Source organism: Cydia fagiglandana, chromosome 27 (genome assembly GCF_963556715.1).
Source record: "Cydia fagiglandana chromosome 27, ilCydFagi1.1, whole genome shotgun sequence".
Classification (NCBI taxonomy): domain Eukaryota; kingdom Metazoa; phylum Arthropoda; class Insecta; order Lepidoptera; family Tortricidae; genus Cydia; species Cydia fagiglandana.
Window position 1 is genome coordinate 711,454 of NC_085958.1, and position 24,423 is coordinate 735,876.

A 24,423-nucleotide genomic window follows, 5' to 3' on the forward strand; every position below is an offset into this window, starting at 1 on the left:
CGCACTTGGCCCCTTTTTAGGGCTCCGTAGCCAAATGGCAAAAAACGAAACCCTTATGGATTCGTCATGTCTGTCTGTCCGTATGTCACAGCCACTTTTTTCTGAAACTATAAGAACTATACTGTTGAAACTTGGTAAGTAGATGTATTCTGTGAACCACATAAAGATTTTCATACAAAAATAGAAAAAAAAACATTAAATGTTGGGGGTTCCCCATATTTAGAACTGAAACTCATTTTTTTTTCATCAAACCCGTACGTATGTGGTGTCTATGTATAGGTCTTCAAAAATGATATAGAGGTTTCTAATATACTTTTTTCCTAAACTGAATAGTTTGCGCGAGAGACACTTCCAAAGTCATTTCCCCCCAGTAATTTCTAAAATAAGAGAATGATAAAACTAAAAAAAATATATGATGTACATTACCACGCAAACTTCCACCGAAAATTGTTTTGAACAAAATCTAGTAAGTAGTTTTTTTAATACGTCATAAATCGTAAACCGCAATTTTATTATGTTACTTGCTGCTACGGAACCCTTCATGGGTGAGTCCGAATCGCACTTACTTGGCCCGTTTCTTTTACACATAATAACTATCAAAATTAAAGTACTAAACTTATGTACGAAATATCATTTGATATTTACGAGCTTTTTGGTGAAGGAAAACATCGTGAGAAAACCTGCATACGTCTGCGAAGAAATTCAAAGGTGTATACTGAAATCCCCAGAAAAAGTTGGGCTAGTTCGGGCACTATAGCCCAAGCCCTCTCGCGCATAAAAGGAGGCCAGTGCCCAGCAGTGGGACGTATATAGGCTGAATTATTATTATTTAACTATTAAAGAAAAGATTACGGAACAATATTACTTGATTGCACTTGTACGCGTATAACCGCAAAAACGCAGCGTGTCTAACCTGACTGGCGGCTTTATTGTATCAAGTTATTTTGATTTTCTCTAATGAAAATGCATGATGCCGGTTTCGTAGTGCATTGTGTTGATTAGTGTGCATCGGGCTTGCATTTGGTGCAACGAGTAAGTCCCTATTCATAGCTACTAATAAAAAGTTTAAAAAAATAACATTTACATGCCAAAAAATCCATTTTATGCCAAAAATGCCTTACACCATTTTGGAAAAGAGCTGATACTAAAAAACTGATGGATCGATTTGTATCAAACGGCTAAAAACCACCGCAAGGAAACTCTCTTTCACACAAAAAAAGCCGCATCGAAATCGGTCGATGCGTTTGAGAGCTACGATGCCAGAGACAGACAGACAGAATGGCGTCTAAAACATATTCACACCCCGCTTTTAGCGTCGGGGGTTAAAAATATGATTGTACAGGATTATATACAAGGGTTTTCTTACTCAAATTCTTTAATAGTTGGTATTTATTCGTAAGCACACACAATCGAGACAATACATAATAAAAAGGAAAACGCAAAGTAAATTAAAGTGCCACGAAATGGCCCCATCTCAGCATGTTGCTGGTGGCTTCCAGCGCTAATCTTCCGATAAGTATAGTGTGGAAAGATAAGTCGGGCCCTGGAGGGAAACTACCTTAAATCCTTAAGCTGGCTCATTTTACTTAAAGGAGACATTCCTTTATTTTTAAAAAGAAACAAAACTGCATTCAAAGATTTTCTAAAACTCGCTTGCCTCGCCCGGGACTCGAACCGACTAAAAATTCCAAAAAATAAAAACTCGCAATTTTATTGTACTAGTCGATACAGTTAATGTTAATGATAACATTTCTCCAAGAAACATTAGGTCTTACACTCGTCTGTCTTACAAAATATCCATAAAATCTAATATTTAGTACTCAAGATTTTTTTAGACAAGCCAAATTGAAGAAAAAAAGAAAAATTCTTTGAATGCAGTTTTGTTTCTTTTTAAAAATAAAGGAATGTCTCCTTTAAGTAAAATGAGCCAGCTTAAGGATTTAAGGTAGTTTCCCTCCAGGGCCCGACTTATCTTTCCACCCTGTATAACAATACAGTTAAGTTGCATTTATAATCGATGCACAATATGCAAAATATGCACATGCATAATTGCACAATTCGTTGTTGCAGGGCAATGGCCCCTTCAGTAGGTGAGTACTATGCAGGCAAAAATGTGCTGATCACCGGGGCTACTGGATTCGTTGGAAAGGTCAGTACAATATTATACATTAATAATTATTATACTAGCTCCCAACCCCGGCCCCTCAACACCCAACACCCGACCCCTCTACTCCCCAACACCCAACCCCTCAACAACCAACCCCGACCCCTCTACTCCCCAACACCCAACCCCTCAACAACCAACCCCGACCCCTCAACAACCAACCCCGACCCCTCAACAACCAACCCCGACCCCTCAACCCCAAGCCCCCGACCTCTCAACGCCCAAACCTCGACCCTCAACTCCATACCCCCCTTCCCCTCGATAAGAAATTTGTACCCCAAATTTGTGTCTTTGAATTGGGTATTTTTATTAGAGATGCAACGGATAGTTGTTTGGCCGGATACCGGATACCGGATATTCGGCCTGACCATCGGCCGAATATCCGGTATCCGGCCGCCGACCAGCATTTCGGTTTTTCAGGTGCGCATTCTGCAGGTTTGACCTGTTTCCTAGTAAACGTTCGCTAGGACTCATTTCTAGGTTCGAAATGAGTGCGCGTGTAAGTCAGAAGAATGATTAAATTGTTTTAAAATAATAAACAAGTGCGATGATGACCGTGTCTGTTTCTTAAATCTAACTTGCTTACTCCGAAATCAAGCAATATTACTATCCGGTATCCGGCCGGATAGTAGGTCACTATCCGGTATCCGGCCGGATAGTAGGTCACTATCCGGTATCCGGCCGGATAGTAAAACAATGGCCGGATAGGCTGGATACCGGATAGTAACCGGATATCCGGTGCATCTCTAATTTTTATTACAATACATTTGGTGCTACTTTTCAGCGATAGTGCGGAAATAATTATTTTCCCTGCATATGTCGAAAATTTAAAGAGCGACAGGTAATTCTACAAACAACAAAATAAATATTTGAGTAGGGCTTTGCCATTTAAAAACTTCCGTAATGTAAAAGAAAATTGTAAGTACCATTCAATATCTTATATTTTATTGACATGGGTACTGAAGACAGCTGTTCTTTCAGATCCTGGTGGAAAAGCTGCTGCGCTCCTGCCCAGAGCTGAACACTATCTACCTTCTGCTGCGCCAGAAGAAGGGAGTGTCCAGCGAGGATCGGCTGCGGGAGCTCATCGGCAATAAGGTGAGGCCTGAATCCGCTTGTCAACAATAGGGTGAGGCCTAAGACTGATCGACAGTAATCACGTCAGGCCTAAGTCCGCTCATAATATAAAGTTTTAACGTTTCATCATCATCATCATCTCAGCCATAAGACGTCCACTGCTGAACATAGGCCTCCCCTTTTTTGGGGGGACGTTTCATAATAAATAGTTATCTGATTTGACTGATGAGTAAACTACCCTATTGAGTAATTTCGAGCCTTATAGGTATTTATGGGACTTAGCAATTATTTTTATCTTGATGTTTATTTCAAATGAGCAAGGATCGATCAATGATAGGTACATTTTTTATGATCTTATTTTGAAATTCTTATTATTAAATTCGATCTGTAAAGCAGTTAAATTTTTTAAAGATTAAAATGGCAACATCACTAATTTGCTCCGATAATTAGATTAAAATGATATATTTGTACACAATTATTGAAAAAAGTGCTTGTTACTAGGCCTATTTGAATATTTAGAATCTTGAATCTATTTGTCTCCAGCTCTTCAATCCCCTGCGAGCCAAGCAGCCTGACGTGTTCAACAAACTACGGCTAGTGGCCGGAGATATCCTGGAAGATGAGTTAGGACTCAGCAATGATGACAGACAGGAGCTGCAGAGACGCTGTCATGTGGTGTTCCACAGTGCTGCTTGTGTGCGGTAAGATCAGTGGCGTAGCTATAGGCCCACGGCCTCGCACTTAGGCCTCGCAAAGCCAACTTTATTACCTTGAAAAGGGCCTCGCAGAAGTCGTTTTCGCCCACGACTAGATTGATTCACGCTACACCATGTAAGATATATTATTATACCTAATATTATGGCTTCATTTTTTTTTCTAGCTCTTCAGTTATGCAAAATATGTATGTATAGTGGTTTAAATTCGTGGGTTCAAACCTCGATTGTACTGCATGTATCGAGCAGAAAAAATCGTTCTCATTTTGCTTTTTAAGTATGACATTTTGTTTCAGTTTTGACCAGAAACTTAAAGATGCTGTAAACTTGAACACAACCGGGACATTACGTGTCTTGAAACTTGCTGAAAAGATGGAGAATTTAGAGGTAAAGTATTTACTTTTGCAATTTTCAGTCAGTCTACTCTAATTCAAAATACCGCTACTTATACGAAAAATCTTCCTTAGGTATTTATATTTCTTATCCGACTAGGAAACAAATAAAATTATTATGTGTTCCGTACTCCACATCGAAGATCTTCATTGAGAGAGTAACGCGATCGTTGACCGATTGATGCCGCTAGCGTCAATGCAGTCGCTCCGCTCCACGCCGTGACGTAGTTCCGCTTCCCGTCCCTGCCAACCATTGCTCGCTTCCCGCTAATCGCCGCCGCCATGTCATTGTTTCGTCGACCGTCATGACCGATGGTCCGCAAATATTTTTTGCGTATATTTTTGCAGCATGGTGCTTTAACATTTCCGATCCAAAGCTCGGTCGATTAAATAGTGAGATATGGCAGAGATCGCCACTATTAGTCTTTTGGCGGTCTCGCGATCGAAGTCATCGAACGGTGCTTTTCGATTCTACCCACTTTTTTCTTGCTAAATTAATTTTCACATTCCATGCTGCTAAAATCGTTACCGTTAACTCGCATTTTCGAGATCGAAGTAGGAAGTGCGTCAGTGGTTTTCGTTAACAAGTGGTAACAAGTCGCTCCGCATCGGAGAGGGAACGTGCGGTCATCGTGCCTGCGGCGGCGGGGGCGGCGCGGCGGCGGACGGCCTGCGCGCGCCGCTGTCGGGTGCCGCGCTTCGCTGATAAGGAGGTTTGGATTGTCTCGAGCCATCCGGTGAGCCAGTTTAAGATATTCTAATTTTATTGGCGTTCAGAAGTTACTTCGACACTAAAGGAGGGTTCTCAGGCAGTAGCCTGGGAGTACCTCGTGTTGTTAGTTGCGGCGCGACCGGGGCGCCCCGTCCCCCGGCGCCCGCCCCCGCCCGCGCGCGCCGCGTCTTCTGCTGTCGTCCAAGGTGACTCCGAGACACCGCGACGCTGCGGGCCACGGTGGACGCCTCCAGTCCGCAGGACTCGGAGAGACGTCACACGCCCGCTCCTGTTGCTGCAGTCGCGGTGCGGACGCCTCCAGTCCGCGGGACTCCGAGAGACGTCACACGCCCGCTCCTGTTGCTGCAGTCGCGGTGCGGACGCCGCCCGCTCCTGTTGCTGCAGTCGCGGTGCGGACGCCTCCAGTCCAGCGGGACTCCGAGAGATCCGCGAGGCTCTGCGAGACGTCACACGCCCGCTCCTGCAACTGCGGGCGCATCGCGGGTGGATCCGCCAAGGTGAAGGCGGACCGCTTCTGCGTCCCGACTGCTCGAGCGGAAGGAAGGTAAGGTAAGGAAGTGTAAGCAGTGGAAATGCTACGAGTACAGCGACGATCGCCGCGTTGGTTGCCGCCCGTCATGGCGTCGCTGGTGACCTACGCGCCGGTGGTGGCCACCACGATGGCACCGCCGAGGGCAACAGCGTCGCCGTGATGATGCGTGCAGCTACGAGCCTAGCCATCGGCGCCTCCCGTGCCGGTAACGTCCGTCACGCGCACCGGCGCCTGTCGAGCTGGCCGCCACGACGGCGCCTCTCGCCTCACGCACCTGAGCCTGGCGACGGTGGCCGCCATGATGGCGCCGCCCGCTCGATGACGCCGCCTCCCCCCGAGCTGGCCGCCACGATGGCGCCTCTCGCATTACGCATCGACGCGGCGGCGGCGGCTGCCACAATGGCGCTGCCCGCCACGATGATGCCGCCCGCCACGATGGCACCACCACCTGCGCACTGACGCCTCTCGAGCTGGCCGCCACGATGGCGCCTCTCGAGCTGGCCGCCACGATGGCGCCTCTCGAGCTGGCCGCCACGATGGCGCCTCTCGAGCTGGCCGCCACGATGGCGCCTCTCGCCTCACACCAGTGCCTCCCGAGCCAGACGGCGACCGCCTCATGCACCGGTGCCTCCCGAGCTGGCCGCCACGATGGCGCCTCACGCACCGGCGCCTCCCGAGCCGGTGGCGGCGGCCGCCACGATGGAGCCGCCCGCCTCACGCGACAGCGCCTCTAGAGCGGACCGCCACGATGGGTCCTCGCCTCACGCACCAGCGCTTCCCGAACTAGTGGCGGCCGCCATGAGCCGCCCGGCCTCAGGCACCGGTGCCCCTAGCTTCACGCACCGGCGCCTCCCGAGCGGCGGCGGTCGCCACAATCACGCCGATGCTGTCCTCCGATGCTGCAACTACGACGATGTCGTCCCTTGCTCGCTGGGCGCCACAGTATCATGGTTCCATTGAGGTACGCAGGCGCCTATAGCTATGGTGCAGGTATAGGTATGGTATGGTACAGCACGAACAGACCGCTAAGCTCTTGGTTTCGGTTAAAGAATCCTCCGGCGACGGCAGACAAGGCCGTAAAGAGCCCCGTCCTAGCGCGGCTCGACTGCCCGGAGTTGAAAGCGGTAAGATGTGTCGATACTCAGAGGAAAATACGTCGTGTTCCCGGGCTTCATAAAGGTGCTGATCGACTTCGCTGTGTCGCTTCGAAGTTCCTACGACTTCTCGAGGCCATGGAGTGGTCCAACCGGAGAACAGCTAGCGCCAAGGCCCTGTGCGACCGCTCGAAACCGAGGTGAAAGGCATCGAAAAGGTCTGCAGACTTCACATAATTATCTCTGCTTGCTCGCGCTCTCCAGCTTAAGTTCCGTCTTACAAAGACGAACTCGTGCGAAAAGCCCATAATAAACAAAATGGGACAAATAAACCCGCTGCGCCTGAACAAGCTTGAGTTTCCAAGAGAAAGGGGCCAGGAGGACTCCAGCAGTTTCCATATGTCTGTATTCGACTTTATCGAAACAGTTTTGTTACGCAAAGCGCCAAAATCGATTTTAGACTTGATTTCATCAGTTCGATTTCCTTAAAAGCATGCTACTAACTCGATGCCCTATACTAACTCAATATACGGATATAGGGTGTCTCTTCGGATAAAGCGAATTAGACCATCACGCTCCTAGACATCACGTGGGACACGCGGCACAACACCCCGATTGAAAGTTTTCTTTTTCGCGACATACAGGCCTGCCTTGCTGCAGAGTTTCTCGCAGAAATGAGACTCAATGCCCTCTGTTCAGTCTCAAATTCGCAAACTTTAGTTCATGGAGGAAGGTGAAGCCTTCGCAGTCCCCAGCAACACGGAGCTGCCGAAAGCCTCGCACCACTTTCTTCCTCATCTTATGCAAGCAGTCTGTTACAATCTCCAATATTGGTAGACAATGTACGAGGTAAGGCCCTTTCAGCGAAGAGTAACCGTTAACGGGCCGCATCTGCAGCGCTGACGGCAGAAGTGTAAACATACAACCGCACTGGTACAGTATACATAAAACGACGGCGACACTACATCCCTTCCGTTAGTACGGCTGTCGCAAAAACTGCTGATGCCAGCAGATCGTCTACAGGTCGCGCTGGTTGCTTGCTACTTGCCAGGTCGGTACAACCCCCGAGGGCAACGGTTTATCAAGAAGTCACTGCGCGCCCGAGTGGCAGCTGCGCCCAGCAGCCGCCGAGACTGCCTTCGCCTGACAGGCGCCTTGTTGGCCGGCCTCCGCTTTCGAGAGCCCTCGCACTGTGCCACGGTATTTCTTAACAGACTCATTGAACTGCTACCACGACGTTTGGCAGCTGCCTGTGAGACTTGGCATGGATGTCTCCACCTCCCAGCCTAGTCTGTGTACTGCGACGGCGTGATAAGGAGAGTCTTAAAGCAGCTGTGGTAAGCTTGCAATTTACTGGCGGTCCTAGTGAACACAACGTCAGACTGCCCTCCCTTACGAGTCAACGACCTTAAGAATGAGGCGCAGCTCCTGTCAGATAGGACGCTCCAACACCGAGCTGGCGGGATCAGGAGTGAAGTCCGCTACTGGCGTGACTGGCGCATGCATATAACATGCCAAGGTCTAACGCTACGTAGCGAACGAAACGCAACTGTCACTGTCTCACTAATATGGAAGAACCGGATACTCCCGATTCCGGTACTGTGTTTGTATAGAAAACCAGTAACGGGAGCCCCTAGATCGTCCCCTTGTCTAGGCTGCATGTACGGCCACAATGTAGAAATGGTCTTTATGGTGCATCAAAAATAAGATCAACTGCCAGGTACCTCTATCCAGTGAAGTAGCGAGCTATCTCAGACGTCTATTTCTATTATCCATGTTAGCTTTCAGAACGATACTCGTTCATAAGCCTCTCACAAGTGCTGTATATGAACCACTATCGGACACTATGCCTTCATCCAACGCCATTAATAGCGAGACCAACGCCTCCCAAAGCACCAGCTTGGGATGCGAGACATCTACTTGCCCTAATTTAAATAGCCCTACAACGTTAGGTACGTTAGAAGAAGTACGATAGAACAGCTGCCGCACTTTTGCTGTTAGCATCAGGCCGCAGGGTCAATGACCTTACTCTACTACACTGTAGCCCGGGCAATTACATAGATAACTTTAACGCTATTATTTTGTGTCCGAAATTCGGCTCTAAACCAGAGAACGTGTCTTACCGACTGGAATCTTAGAAGCTCCGGAATAAAGTATAGACCCAGTATAAGTAGGTAGTCTGGGTACGTCACCTTGCGAGAATTACACAAAATGTTAGGGGACACTTCGCTTATTTCTTTCAGCCACAGTCTCATCCAAGCCGGCCTCGCCTACGATTGCTTTCGATCCACGATGTACTTAATAACTAAATTGGCTGGAAAGCTATTCACTTAGCGATATTTTCGCTTATGTTAATTGGGAACATGACTCGCCGAGATTCTGCGGATCGGATGCGATTTCGAATGAGAAATCTCTTAAACCAGTTTAACGTCAGATTCGAACCTGAGATTACAATTTCAATTCTCAATTTCCTGTAATTCACATTATAACGAGTCACTGATGTGATTTCATGGGTTGCAACATGGTGTATATATATTTATTCTTTCTCTGAGTTCTATGACAGTAGGTGTAGCCCTATCGCTTGCGCGCCCGCTAACTCGCCACCAGGAGATAATAAACAGGTCTCAATGAAGATCTTCGATGTGGAGTACGGAACACATAATATACAAATTTTACCTTCCAATAAAATTGGTATTATGTTTCCTTCCACATCGAAGATCTGAGTAATGCCTTCCTGGCAGGCTACTAGGCTACTTTATGCCGACGGTACTTCTCCTCAACAATGACATGGCGGCGGCGATTAGCGGGAAGCGAGCAATGGTTGGCAGGGACGGGAAGCGGAACTACGTCACGGCGTGGAGCGGAGCGACTGCATAGACGCTAGCGGCATCAATCGGTCAACGATCGCGTTACTCTCTCAATGAAGATCTTCGATGTGGAAGGAAACATAATACCAATTTTATTGGAAGGTAAAATTTGTATATTATCTGATATATTTTTTATTTGTTTTTTAAGTATTTACCTAATATAATATATATAAACTGGAACAGATATCATACACTATAGGTACACTCAAGAAAAAGTGACCGATCCGATACCGGTAGGTACATAATACAATACCGGTGACGCGTAAGCTGAAGACGCGGGTTCGATTCCCGCCTCGGCCACCGGTGGACATGGACACTTTTTCTTTAGTGTCATCATCATCTTTCTCGCGTTGTCCCGGCATTTTGCCACGGCTCATGGGAGCCTGAGGTCCGCTTGACAACTAGGTATCCCGAGAATTGGCGACTGCCATCTGACTTTCCAACCGAGAGTGTGACCGTATCTTTGGAATCAGTCCGGTTTCCTCACGATGTTTTCCTTCACCGAAAAGCGACTGGTAAATATCAAATAATATTTCGTGCATAAGTTCCGAAAAACTCATTGGTACGAGCCGGGGTTAGAACCCGCGACCTCCGGATTGAAAGACGCACGCTCTTACCGCTAGGCCACCGGCGATAGTGTGTATGTAATACCTATCTATTAAGTTTTTTATTTATTATTATAATTTAAGGTGTTAGTCCACATCTCGACCGCCTACTGCCGTTGCGAGCTTGACGTACTGGAAGAAAAGTTATATCCCGCCGTCCATAAGCCCGCCTGGATCATGGACATAGTGGACTGGATGGAGGACAGCATGCTGGACTATTTAGAACCCAAGTATTTTGTTTTTAGTTTCAGCGCCATCTGTTGTAAAATGATGAATATAATAGGCCCCTTAATTGATTTGACCATAGTAGCAGCTCACTACGCGATTTCGTCGCTTTGCTACAGGTAGCTGAAAGTACTCCGTTCCACACCAATTTTATTGTCCATTAGCATGTCGAGCACTGGTACCACCACCTTAGACGCTTACCATTATTTGAGTAAAAACTTTTATTTCTTCCCACAGACTGATCGCCCCCGAACCTAACACGTACGCATACACCAAAGCCATAACGGAAGACATGGTGGCAGAATACGGCAAGAAGTTCCCCGTCGCCATTGCGAGGCCTTCTATTGGTAACGCCATCTATTATTTAGTTCCAGAAACTGGTTGTTTTGACAGACAGAACCATAGATATAAGAATATATACAGATGCCTTCCAAGCGAGCTGTCAGTGGGACCACTTTTTGTTTAGTGTACGATTAACAAAGCGACCCACTTTGCTGTAGCCATGTCGATAAAGTCATATCGATAAACTACCGACATTTCTTGCAATTTTAATTTTACTTTAAAGGTTTAACTATACCTAAAATGAACAAAAACGATTTTTTTCTTTATTGTGATTATCAGATCACAATTTTATAGTCACGCCCCAGGAGAGAACCAAGCGAAAGTTCAGATATTTAATTAAAATACATAAATACCTACTAAAATAGGTGGTCCGCAATAATTGAATTATTTAATTACATTATAATATATTCATTATCCATAAGCATTTCAATTATGTTTATGTTTAACGAAGATATTGAAGCTTCAATTAATCGCTATTTCGTTCCGCTGTGTAGCGTTTATCGATATATAACATGATTAAAATCGACTTTTCACATCCCTAAAAGAGCACACATATACGTTTTTACGCACACATGCACAACCTGGGTTGCCTAAAAAGGGGCCACTTGGATTTGAAGTCCATCTTGCCAACAGTATAGTTGTCCTTTTTTGACAAATGGCATTTTAAAAGAGCGAGGAGAGAGAAATGATACTAGTTGCTGCGCCGTCAAATAGAACAATAAACGTAGGGGCCTTGGACAGAACACTTAACAGTCTGTCAAGAGTGCACGATATTGATGTGTTTAATATAAATACGCAGTCTATACGACGTATTTTAACGCTTAAATTCTTTGAGTGAGCTTGAGTGAGCTTGACCTTTCTATCTTGTCTGTAATGATTTATGTCCTCAATCGTTTTTATTTTTAATTTATGTATGCACTTGCTTAGTCTACGCAGAATTGTAAACTATATAACTTACTTAGCGAAGTTATCTTCTATGTAATTTCTATCTGTGAGAACCTATAATTGGCCCCCGATTTTTATACACAGTGCTAATAATTATGTTTTCACCACACCAGCTCGGAAAGGCTTACTTTGCACTTCAAAAACTGATAGCAAAGTTGCATTTTATTCACATGTGAGGCAAAGTAATCAAATGCAAATTTTGAGTTGTTTTCTTATGTTTGCTGGTAGAATTGACTTTTAAATGATGTGTTTGGATGATAAATATTTAATAACATTCATTTGAATTTGATTTGGTTTGATTTTGTTTGATATTTTACATTTAATATTTGCTTCGGGTTGGTGTGGTGAAAAATTTTGTGTTTTGGGGGCAAATTTTTTTTAACCCTCGTGCTTTGAAACCCTCGCAACGCTCAAGATTCCATTTTTCGAACCACTATCCGCTACGCTCGTGGTTCAATTTTGGAATCTTTCGCTTGCTCGGGTATCTTGCCCCCTTGTAAAACAAATAACTATTCATGTGCTGTTAGTTTTCCAATAAATAAATAATAAATACAAAACCGAAGTTTGACAGCGGTTCAGGGTTGAATCAAGCTGTCCCTTTCTAATATATGGCACTATCCCTTTCGGCTATTTAGGGTTGTCAAAATTCAAGCCATTATCTTATCTGTGGCATCCACGTAAAGGGACGTCAAGTTGTGTCAACCCTAATAATAGCTCGGAGCAATGCTGAGCCGAGCTGAGTCAGCTGAGCCGAGTTTGGCCGAAGTCAGGAGTTTCGCACCCCTACTGTAGCTATCATATCGTAGTAGATTCTGATAGCATATTACTGCTGGAGAGTGCTGGGATCTAAACAATGTCTTCCAAAGAATTGACTGTGTTGATAATTTCAGTGGTGGCAGCACTGAAGGAGCCGATCCCCGGCTGGGTGGACAACTTAAATGGGCCCACGGGCTTAATCATTGGCAGTGGGAAAGGTGAGTCTACAACTTCATACTTTACCTATTAGGATCTTTGTGGCACATTCCTTTTGTAACTCTGCGGTCGAGCGCAAATAGGTAATGGCCTTATTTGCCGCTCATACGGCAGCGCAATGTATGAATGGCCCCGATTAGCCGCTCACCGCGTGCGTCCAGTCCGCGGTCCAAGATTCTGTTTCAGAAAAAAAAGAAAAAAACTGCTTCGGATGAGATTTTCACTCGTGCCTCTCTGATACCGACCCATCTCTTTACCAACACAACAGCTGCTAATGCGAGACTGCCTACTATGATGCCGCGCTATATAGACTTGTGAAAGATTTGAGGCGTACCTAAAGATTTTTTATTTATTTTTGCATTAAATTCAGCGTTATCTTCTGTCTGTCCAGGCGTTATTCGCACGATGCACTGCGAGCCTTCCTACCTCGCTGACGCTATGCCGGTTGATGTGGTCGTCAACGCATGCATCCTTCTAGCTTTCGCTACTGCCATTGAAAGGTAAAGCCGGGTCCAGACGGCCGTAGAAGCTTACCAAAGTACTAGTAGTACTACTGAAAACACCCAGACACCAACTACGCAAAATAGTGGGATTAATCACAGGACATTAACACACTAAACAAACACCTAATATATAATATGGGAAAAACAGACAGCCACATGTGCAGAGCGTGCATGGAAAAAGAAGAAACAGCAAGATACACTACACTACACTACACACTACACACTGTAAACTACACTGTAAACAGGTAGAAGCATACAGGAACCAATACCTAGAGACTCCGTGCACACTGAAGGAGGCAGTTAGCAACCTGAAGACACTGCTAGGTTTCATGGACGAGCTGGGGTGGCTAGAGTAGTGCAACCTCGTTTTCACGCAAAATAGGCACAATAGTTGTCAATTTGCGGAAAATGCCCAGGATAACTAACTAACAGACAGCCGTAACGTGTAATGTAAGAATACACGTTACCGCCTCTGGTGACATCTGGTGTCAAGGAGCAGTACTGAAAAATCCACTACTTGACGCTAGATGTTGACAACGAAAATAAACCGCGTTTTGGTATGAAAACTGATCTATGGAGTTAGCACTCTATCCTATTTATTTCTCTATGTTTTTACCAACCGCTTATGGCTCCTCTACACGATGGGCCAGCGCCAGCCACTCCAAGGGACGCATTTATGCGTTAGAGGGAGCAAGTGATATTGCTGTCTCATTCTACCGCATGGCTGCGTCCCTTGGAGTAGCCGGCGCTGGCCCATCGTGTAGAGGAGCCATTACATTAGTATATTTTTAGATTAGTAAATTTACGATAGATGGCGTTGTTGTTGACAGGCCACAGGAGGCCAAGTTTTTCAACGTCACGATGTCCGGTGCGCTGCGCTGTACGTGGGGGGAGATGATAAGGCTAGGTACGTATAAATAGACCCAATGAGTAACACTGAACGACGATTATTGTGGAAAATTCACTGCTGCTTTAAAGTTACCCCTGACAATAAAGGGAACTTACTCTAGTCAAAAAGAATAGATAGTATAGAGGGGCCCTGTCATAGTAAATGTTGTAGTCACTGTAAATTTACTGCCATCTATCGACACGACTATAACTCAAAATAAACACGTATAAAATTAACAAAAAAATTTATATATATGGATAAATGATTTTATTATTTTTATATCATTTTGACCCATGTTCATTCACTGATATCTATAAGTGTTAAAATTGTTAAATATGAAACGGTTTCGTCACGCCATCTCACCGAGAATAGACCAAAGGTGTGTGCGCCATCTATGCGAGAATTACTTTTTAGGGTTCCGTACCCAAAGGGTAAAACGGGACCCTATTACTAAGACTTCGCTGTCCGTCCGTCCGTCTATCCGTCTGTCTGTCACCACGCTGTATCTCACGAACCGTGATAGCTAGACAGTTGAAATTTTCACAGATGATGTATATATTTCTGTTGCCGCTATAACAACAAATAGGTACTAAAAACAGAATAAAATAAAGATTTAAGTGGGGCTTCCATACAACAAACGTGATTTTTGACCAAAGTTAAGCAACGTCGGGAGAGGTTAGTACTTGGATGGGTGACCTATTTTTTTTGCTTTTTTTTTGTTTTTTTTTGCATTATGGTACGGAACCCTTCGTCCGACTCGCACTTGCCCGGTTTTTTCTTGATTTCCGAGGCACGTTTTTTTCTTAGACTTTATTCATCTTATACGAAGTTACATATGTCTTTGCTCTAGTGTACTCATTTAAGGGGCTTACTTCAAAGTTCACTGTCTTCGAGATATTTGGCATCAATGTTAAACAATTTTATGCCAAAAAACTGGTTTTCTGGCCATAAGTTACTTATATGTTAATTAAATTAAAATTAAAATCTATGACCAGTTTTTAGAGACGTTAAAAAAGACGAATCCAAATATGTAGATTTCGTATATATGTAAGATTTTTCACAGCAATTGAGTTATCAAAAACGTGTTTTTTTAGACAATGTTTAAAAAAATCATAATAAAATAAGTACATATTCAATACTTCCAAAATCCGGTAGACAAGAATGGAGATAAAATATCGAAGAACCGATAGCCGTTTGTCTTATAATTATATCTGTAGTGCAAATGTAGGAGCGGCTCAAAACTTGTCAAAAATCGATGAAAACCGCGGGGAGCCCCTTTAATTAAATTAAATTAAATTAAATTTATTTAAGACCAACAAAGGATCTATTTCGTTAGTGACACATTTTAATCTTACAACTAATGTTAGTAGGTATACACACACAACTTATTGAGTAACTATCTATCTACATATTTACATATTAATTAATTAATTTAATTTAAGCACATGTGGAGTGCACCACAGTGGTTCAGGTAGGCCCCATCAAACCTATCTGCATACATGGCTAGGATGCTGTTGGTGCTGTTCCTCACTCTGCATAACAATGAAGTGGCTCTTAATGTACTAGTATTGATATTATGACCTCTCTTTATGATGTGGGTTATCTTATTTCAGGGGAGTATTGGGTGAATATGTTCCCTCCAACCATGGCGCTCTGGTACCCGGGGGGTTCCATCAAGTCCTACTGGCTCTGGCACCAGTTCTGCCTGGTCACCACACAGCTGGTACCGGCTTATCTCATCGATGTACTGCTGTTTCTACTGGGGAAGAAGACTTTGTAAGTATTCCAGTATTGGTCATGGACCATGGCGCTCTGGTACCCGGGTAGCTCCAAGTCCTACTGGCTATGGTATCAGTTCTGCCTGGTCACCACACAGCTGGTACCGGCTTATCTCATCGATGTGCTACTCTTTCTACTGGGGAAGAAGACTTTGTGAGTATTTCAGGGTCATGTTGCAGCTACCTGGTTAAATTAATCAGGTAATAAAATTAGTCGCCTAGGCCATTCATTAAACGCCGGCATCCAATTTGATGCCTAGGCCGATTTTTAATTGTGATAGAATCACTTAACTTTTAACTACTTGGCGTATTCGGCCGTAAAGTCTGCCCTTTTAAAGGACTGATTTACTCGGCCAAGGGTTTCAAATGCAACCTAAAAACCTTAGAGAAATAAAATAACATAATATACTTAAAATGAAGCGCTGGTGGCCTAGCGGTAAGAGCGTGCGACTTTCAATGCGGTGGTCACGCATTCGTACCCCGGCTCGTACCAATGAGTTTTTTGAAACTTATGTACGAAATATCATTTGATGTCTGCCAGTCGCTTTTCGGTGACGGAAAACATCGTGAGAAACCCGGAGTAATCCCAATAAGGCCTAGTTTCGCCTCTGGATTGGAAGGTCAGATGGCAGGACGTCGCTTTCGTAAAAACTAGTGCTTACGTCAAATGATGGGGTTAGTTGTCAAGCGGACCTCAGGCTCCCATGAGCCGTGGCAAAATGCCGGGACAAGGCGAGGTAAAAGATCATCATCATCATCATCTCAGCCATAAGACGTCCACTGCTGAACATAGGCCTCCCCCTTGGACCTCCATTCGTACCGGTTGGAAGCCACCCGCATCCAGCGTCTTCCGGCGGCTTAAAAACAAAAAAAAGATACTAAAGAGAAGGAGGAGAAGGAGGTAAAAGATACTTAAAATAAAAACTGTGTGTCTAATTAATCTAATCCCACCAAAAACATAAATGTAAAAAAGGAGAGCCAAGTTCAATACAAAAATTATGCTTGGCTGTGGGCTTGGTGGCAAAAAGAATGGAGATATTGAGTGCCAAGTTCTATGCTAAATCCAAATATGTTTATTGTCATGCGGAGAGTGGATAATAATTATGAGTTTAGTTAATTTAATTTCCGCAGTATGGTGAAAGTCCAGGAGCGAATCGGTCACGGTCTGGACGTGCTCCAATACTACACGACCAAGGAATGGCATTTCAAGAATACTAACTTCATCGCTCTGCGTTCTAAGGTAAGGCACAGAATAAATAATAGTACTAGGTACAGAAGACTCAGTCTCTAGCAAAACGCGTCTGTCACGATCAGCACAGATATGGCCGCTAGGTGGCGACAGCGCCACGCTCGGCTTACGTATGGCAAACCCCAAAATTGGGGTCGAACGGATGGAGTTTTAGCTACCTGTAGCAAAGCGACGAAATCGCGGAGTGAGCCACGCCCAGTGTTGCCAACTTGGCATAATTAATTGCTTTGGCACCAAAATTTTCCATCATCTGGCATATTTTTTAGCATAATTTAGTCTAAGCCAAGTTTGCACCAAATTGGCAGCAACAATATGCGCCATCGCCTTATGTGGTTCATATTTTCATATGAATTTTGACTTTTGTGGACGGATAGACGACGACGGATTATATAAAGTAGGTCAAGCAGATCTTGTCAGTAGAAAAAGGCGGCAAATTTGAAATATGTATGTGTTTTAAGTATCTAATTTAAAGTTGATATTTTAGCATTTTTTTTAGCATATTTAAAAAAACCTTGGCATAATTTTGGCATAATCTAGACATAAGTCTAGCATTTTTTCAAAATCCGAGTTGGCAACACTGCCCATATAACCATTCCAGTCGCAGAATCATCAAAGTGGTAACTAAATGTCAGATGTGTCGTAACAGAGTCCACACAATGTGTCTAGAATTGTTTCGAAACAAAGTGTCGTCGCCGTGTGTACACTTTTCCGTAACAAGGTGTCGACACATTTGTGTGCACTTTGCGTGCGGTTTGCGACTAAATTTGACAGCAAATTTGTGACAGCAAATGTCAATATAAAATACCTCTTGAAAACCAAGGTTTGTCAAACTACTATTAGTGTCTCGTGTGCTCGTAAGTAATTCTAGTAAGTCATCATGGGCGATGCAAATGATAATAATCGACCAAAACCATATAAACACCCAACACCCGTCAACCTTTTACAGAAAAGTTTTTAAAGAAATGCAATAAGCTACTTAGGTCAGCCAACGAATGCTCAAAAAAGTTGTAGAGGGAAATGCTCGGAACACAATTTTTGACTCTGTAACTTGGTTTGGACAAGTTAGGAGGTGAACATATCAAAAGTCCCCGGCCGTAGCCCTTGAGCGGGGGGAAGAGAGGGGGCTTTGAATGTCCCATTTTCCGGTTTTTCGATTATATCTCGGAAACTATGCATCTTAGCGACATGGCCACTTATACAAAATGAAAGTTAATTTAATTTGTTACAAGTTTATTCAGTCAATTTTTTCGATATGTTGAATAGTTTTTGAGATATCCGCTCTTGAAAGTTTATTTAGGGCTCTCAATTTTATCTTGATATATCTACATAAGTGAAGGTGCTAGGCCGTGTATGGTATCGTTTTCGTATAAATCTGGGTTGCTGAATCCATTTAAGGTATCACATTGAAACCATTCCACAAAATTAAAAAAATCTTTTTAGGGTTCCGTACCTCAAAAGCAAAAAACGGAATCCTTATAGGATCACTCGTGCGTCTGTATGTCTGTCTGTCTGAATACACAAAATAGTTCTTTACCTATAGATGACAGGAAACCCTATTAGAAATGTGCAGTCAAGCGCGAGTCGGACTTAATGTACGGAACCCTTAATACGCGAGTCCGACTCGCACTTGGTCGGTTTTTTTTAAACTCCTCTTGACGCTTAACCGCTGAACCGATTTCGTTGAAATTTGGTATAGAAATAGTTTGCGTCCCGGAACAGGACATAGGATAGATCTTATAACCAAAATCATCTTTTGAAGGTGTGAAAAGTGGCGTGGAAATTTGTACGTGAAATCAATAACCGCTGAACCGATTTATATTAAATTTGGGATGGTCTACATCTTTGATTTAGTTAAAAATGATAAAAAAAACATGACTTCAAACCTAAACTTAAACAGTATTAACTTCAAGAAGTCAATTCTGAATTCCCCCCTACACCTCATTTCACACCTTTGAAGGATGATTTTTGAGATAACTTATTATGTCCTGTCTCGGGACTCAAAATATATGTGTACTAAATTTAAATTAAAACTGTTCAGCAGTTTAAGCGTGAAGAGGAGTTTATAAGAAAGTAAGTTTATATGTTTTTACTTTGGAATGGTGTCAATGTGATACCATAACTAAATTTGGTACTGCGAATTTATACGAAAACGATACCAAACATGGCCTCGTAGCTTTACTGTTGTAGAAGTCAAAATAAAATTGAGAGCCCTAAATTCTTATTACTTGACCAAACTTGTGTAGAAGGAAAAGCAAAAATAAAAGTCTTCGGCAGGAATATAAGACACAAATATATTTTTTTTTGCGTTACTATTTCAATTATCAAATATAAACATACCTTGATTATATTATTCTAGTGAGATCCTCACAGATAAACAAAAACATTTACTTAAAAAATTACAAGGTCGAAATGTCACGGAACTTGTGAGATTTGTGAGAGTAATACGTGAAAAATAAAAACTTTTATGACAAAAAAATCTGGACACAATTTAAGAAGCATCAAATTGCGTCGAGGAATCATCTGTATTTTTGCTTGTTTCATTACCTCCTCGCTTCTTTTTTTGTCCTTTGTATTCTGTAGCAATTTGTTAGATCTGAAAATAAAGATAACTTGCGTCGTCACGGATGTCGATTTATAGGTTTTAGGGAGTGCAGAATTCGAAAACGATGATCATTTTATAATCCAAGATGGCCGCTACGTATTTGCTACGTGTCATAAAAGTCGTCATGAATATCGTTTTATAGGTTTTAGGAAGTGCCGATTTCGAAAATGATGACCAGTTTGGAATCCAAGATGTGTGCCGTGCACTTTGTCATAAAAGTCGTCATGGCTATCGTTTTATAGGTTTTAGGGAGTGCAGAATTCGAAAATGATGACCATTTTGGATTCCAAGATGTCTGCCGTGCACTTTGTCATATAAGCCGTCATAGATCGTCGCTGTGCGTGCAAAAGTCGCCACATGTTTTTAACCTACTTTACAGGAGACACAAAAAACTGTTTATTTCGATAACTATTGAACATATACAAATCATAATTTTTATGATAGAAGTATTTGTAATTTAACATATATTACGGAATTGCCTGAAATGAATTTTTAGTTTGAATAGTGTGAAAAAAATATTTTTTTATAAATATGTTACATAGCGATTTTTGTTTGAGTCGTAAAAACCGCTAAGTGTCTTAACCTGTACATGGCTAGATTTAATTATTAAGAACCTTATACAATTTGTGTGCTTTATCGTCACATGGTTATTTAATAAAATGATGGGGGTGTTCAATAAAACAGAAAAAAAAACTTTTAAGTTGATATAGTTAATGGAAATTTAATTATGATTGAATAGTCTACGTACTTTTTTATTATAACTAGATATTATTTAATATTAATATTTCCTTGCTTGTAGGCAACACAAGGGTCACTGCAGTATTTACGTGGCTTGTAAATTGAAATTTTGCTGTCTTCTAATATTTCATTAAACTTCTTTCTCCCAACAGCATACGAATAAAGAATTCAAACTATTCTTCTACATATATTCTGGTACTTATTATTTTCCTTTGAAAAGACATGAATAATATAATAATGTATTTGTCTGATATTTACTACTTTTTTTTTTCATTTATTATCTAAGTTTATGTTACAATATTAAACACGACACGATATTGCCTAGCTGAGTTGAAAATAAACAATTGTCTTTAAGATATTGACCCTGCCTGTGAAGGCGATGGTCCTGGGTTCTAATCCCAGTAAGGGCATTTATTTGTGCAATGACACAGATATTTGTTTCTGAGTCATGGCTTGGTCATGGTTGTTTTCTATGTATTTATCGGGGGGCACGGCAGTGTCCCCGCCAAGTCGAGCGCGAAGCAAACACTGCCGTACCATCCTTTACTGGAACCATTTCGCCGCATTTTCAGGCCCCTATTTGAGAACCTCTGGATAAGACCAGAACGCAGAAATTTTGGTCATCCAGTAAGCTATAATCACATACTTAAAATCCAAAATTTCAAGTCTGTAGGTCATTTAGTTCCGAAGTTAAGCGAAAGCAAAGTTTCGCATTTATGAAACTCACTCATGATCATCAGAATAGAACTAGTACTTCCCATTAACTCAGAGAGCTGAAATTTGGTACAGGTTTAGGGTTTAATGGCCACATAAAGGGAAAACCTAAAAATATTGCAATATCAGTCACGTTTTAAAGATCTAAGAACTGCATAAGTAAGTTTGTAATCCCATATAAATATATGATATTACAAAGTTACTGTTGCAGTTCCTACAAATAGTAGGTAAAGTAAAGTAAAGGTACACTACGATGTACGATGTGAGTATGAATGAAGATATGTTTAGTTATGATATGTGTATACATAGTATGGGTATGAGTACCCGAAAAGAAGGACTGCCTACAAAAAGAGATGAGATCCCATCAAAAACATTACATGTAAAAAGGTGCAAGTCTCGCAACGCTTTTACTACAAAAAAGTTTTGAGATGTAATGTGAAACCAAGTCGGTTATTTTAATCAGTGCCAGGGGGTGTTAAAACCGTATCAATAAGATATCTTTAATTTGTAATACGTATAATGACTTGGCCATCGCACGGCTGCATAATGACAAAAGGATCATCGTCACCTATTAAAAATAATTCTAATTGAACATAACGCTAGCGCTAATTGCAGTTTGAGCATTACACATACACATATTTACGAGTACGGTACGAGTAAAGCATTATGTGCGATTGCCAAGTCATTATATGATGATTAGTGACGGATTACTGATTATTATTTAATTATTAGATTTAATAAATGGGCAATACGAAAAACTGTTGCTACTGTACAAGAATCAGAACCGGAAAAAAAGAAAAGTAAGATTTGTAATAATAAAAAAACTACTCCTAATAAAAAGAAAAAAAATGTGTTAAATACGAAAAACTAATTAAATAAATCAATATGCCCACGTTTCTACAAAAAGAAGTGAAATCCCATTGCACCAAAAAGAAGTGTTTGTTTCAGGCTCGCCCATACATAAGTATTATTGAAATACGCAGCTTTATCAAGCCTACAATTGACTGGTTATTGAATCAACGTTTTCCAAGTGGCAATTTTCCATCGTCAATGGGTAGCGGTTCTGGCGACAGATTGGTGCAATGGTGTCATGGAGCACCTGGTTTTGTACCCTTGTGTACCCTTCAACGGCCAAGTCACACAACATTAACTATAATAATAAAGAAATCGCAGTAAGGAACCTTAGACTTGGCACGACTTTGTCTAGATTTCATTACTTTTTAGAGATAAACAAGCAGCTCCATCGAGACTTGGCTAGTTTTTTACAGAATGTTTTTGGTGGGATTATATATATCGTTGTCTGAGTACTCACAACACAAGCCTTCTTGAGCTTACTGTTGGACTTAGTCAATCTGTGTAAGAATATCCTAAATAATATAATATGAAAAAAAAAATGTTTCTTTAGTAATGCATAAATGCACTACATGTTCATGTTATAAAGTACATTGCGCTAACTTTATAATTTTTTTTTATTATCAGAGATAGATCACAATTACGTAATATTTTGATCCAAAAGCATCGGTAAAACTCCATTCAATCAATCAATCAATCAATCATTTATTGCGCCATGGTTACAACAAGAGATGTTACAACATTTATACAAGTAAGTACCTCATGGACCCTAAAAGGGTATGACAAACATTTCCTTAAACTAAGATTTATAATATTTACATATGTCATGCAATACAGCACAATAAGTAGCATCCTATTAAATTATTAAATTATATAAATAAAACTAATAAATTACATATTAAAGCTATCTGCAAAGAAATCATTAATAGAATAATATACTTTTCTCGCAAGGAACCATTTCAATCTTTTTGTATATGTTGTCTCTCTTTCTTCTGCCTTTATAAAGTCCGGAATATGATTGTAGCATTTAACTGCTGCATAAAGAGGGCTTTTCCTATATATTTGTAATTTAGGCGCGGGTAGTTCAAGTTTGTATTTTAGCCTTCGATTTGGCAGCTGTTTGAACAAGTGTATGTTTTTTTTTGACATAAATACATAATTCTAAAATATAAAGACATGGTAGCGTAAGTATGCCGTGCTCAAAAAAATGTGGCTTGCAGCTATCGGGTTCTTGGATACCCACCAATACACGAACGCATTTTTTCTGCATGACAAATATGTCGTGTGCATCTGTACTGTCGCCCCATATTACAATCCCATAACGTAGCCAAGACTGTGTAAAGGCATAGTAAGCTGACAGTGCTGTACCAAAGTTTGTTGTTTTCCGGAGCGTAAAGAGTCCGTACAGAAACTGGGATATTTTCGTTTTAACGCATGCGATGTGAGTTTTCCAGTTGATATGGTTATCTAGAGTAACACCTAGTAGTTTGAAATGCTCTACTTCTTCAATTTCCGTGTTATCTAGTAATAATTCTAATTGTAGAGGCGTTCTTTGATGTGGATAAAATTGTATTAATTTAGTTTTATTCGTATTTATTGTTAAATTGTGGTCGCGCATCCATTCATTTATATTATTTAAGGTTTGTGTTAGTTTTACATTACAATTTTCCGTATTATCGAAATCAAAAAGGAGAGAAACGTCATCTGCAAATAAAGTGCATTTGGCATCGATCTCCTTCGGGAGATCATTAATATATAATAAAAAGAGGAGACAACCTAAAACACTTCCCTGTGGGATTGAGCCTTGCGCTTCTATAATATTTGACCGAATTATTTCCATCTCATTAGTAGACGGATTTAGGTATTCGATTTGGACAAGCTGCGTTCGCTTCTCTAGGTAAGATTTGAACCAGTCATGAGCTAACCCTCTAATTCCCGATCCGTATAATTTGTTGAGCAATATTCTATGTGAAACTTTGTCGTATGCTTTCGTGAGGTCCAAGAGTAATCCAACCGCGTGGTGTTTATTATTTAAGGTGTCCATAATCTCTTGTGTGTAGTTGGTAATTCCGCAGTAGGTACTTAAATAATTAAATATACAGTAGAACCCGCTTAATACGATCACGTTTAATACGATTTCCCGCATAATACACCATTTTACGCCGGTCCCTGCAACTTAAGGCCTGTTTTCATACATTTCTTAACGGTTAATACGACTCGCATCCCGCTTAATACGCCATCTAAAATTCCCGATACGCACCATCTGCACGTTTGCGTTATTGACATAACCGTTGTACTGTCGTATTGTTATGCAATACGCCGTTAGCCAAAATTTTTTAATGTGTTTATTACCTACCCTTAGGTTATTTGTTTTGTCTAATATCTTTTGTTGGGTCCTTACCGGCGTGAGAATGCTATGCCATTCGCTAGACAGTAA

General features: G+C 41.8%; 1 protein-coding gene across 1 annotated transcript in view; it reads left to right on the top strand.

The window, feature by feature from the left end:
* Nucleotides 1-24,423, top strand: part of LOC134678036 (putative fatty acyl-CoA reductase CG5065) — a 32,316-nt gene that overhangs the window by 614 nt on the left and 7,279 nt on the right. The window contains exons 2-12 of the mRNA XM_063536471.1: nucleotides 2,071-2,149; nucleotides 3,146-3,262; nucleotides 3,785-3,942; nucleotides 4,251-4,341; nucleotides 10,262-10,407; nucleotides 10,640-10,749; nucleotides 12,580-12,663; nucleotides 13,053-13,161; nucleotides 13,995-14,071; nucleotides 15,667-15,829; nucleotides 16,963-17,071. Of these exons, the coding sequence (XP_063392541.1) occupies nucleotides 2,075-2,149; nucleotides 3,146-3,262; nucleotides 3,785-3,942; nucleotides 4,251-4,341; nucleotides 10,262-10,407; nucleotides 10,640-10,749; nucleotides 12,580-12,663; nucleotides 13,053-13,161; nucleotides 13,995-14,071; nucleotides 15,667-15,829; nucleotides 16,963-17,071 (1,239 nt within the window). The 5' untranslated portion in view covers nucleotides 2,071-2,074. The remainder of the gene's footprint in view (nucleotides 1-2,070; nucleotides 2,150-3,145; nucleotides 3,263-3,784; nucleotides 3,943-4,250; nucleotides 4,342-10,261; nucleotides 10,408-10,639; nucleotides 10,750-12,579; nucleotides 12,664-13,052; nucleotides 13,162-13,994; nucleotides 14,072-15,666; nucleotides 15,830-16,962; nucleotides 17,072-24,423) is intronic.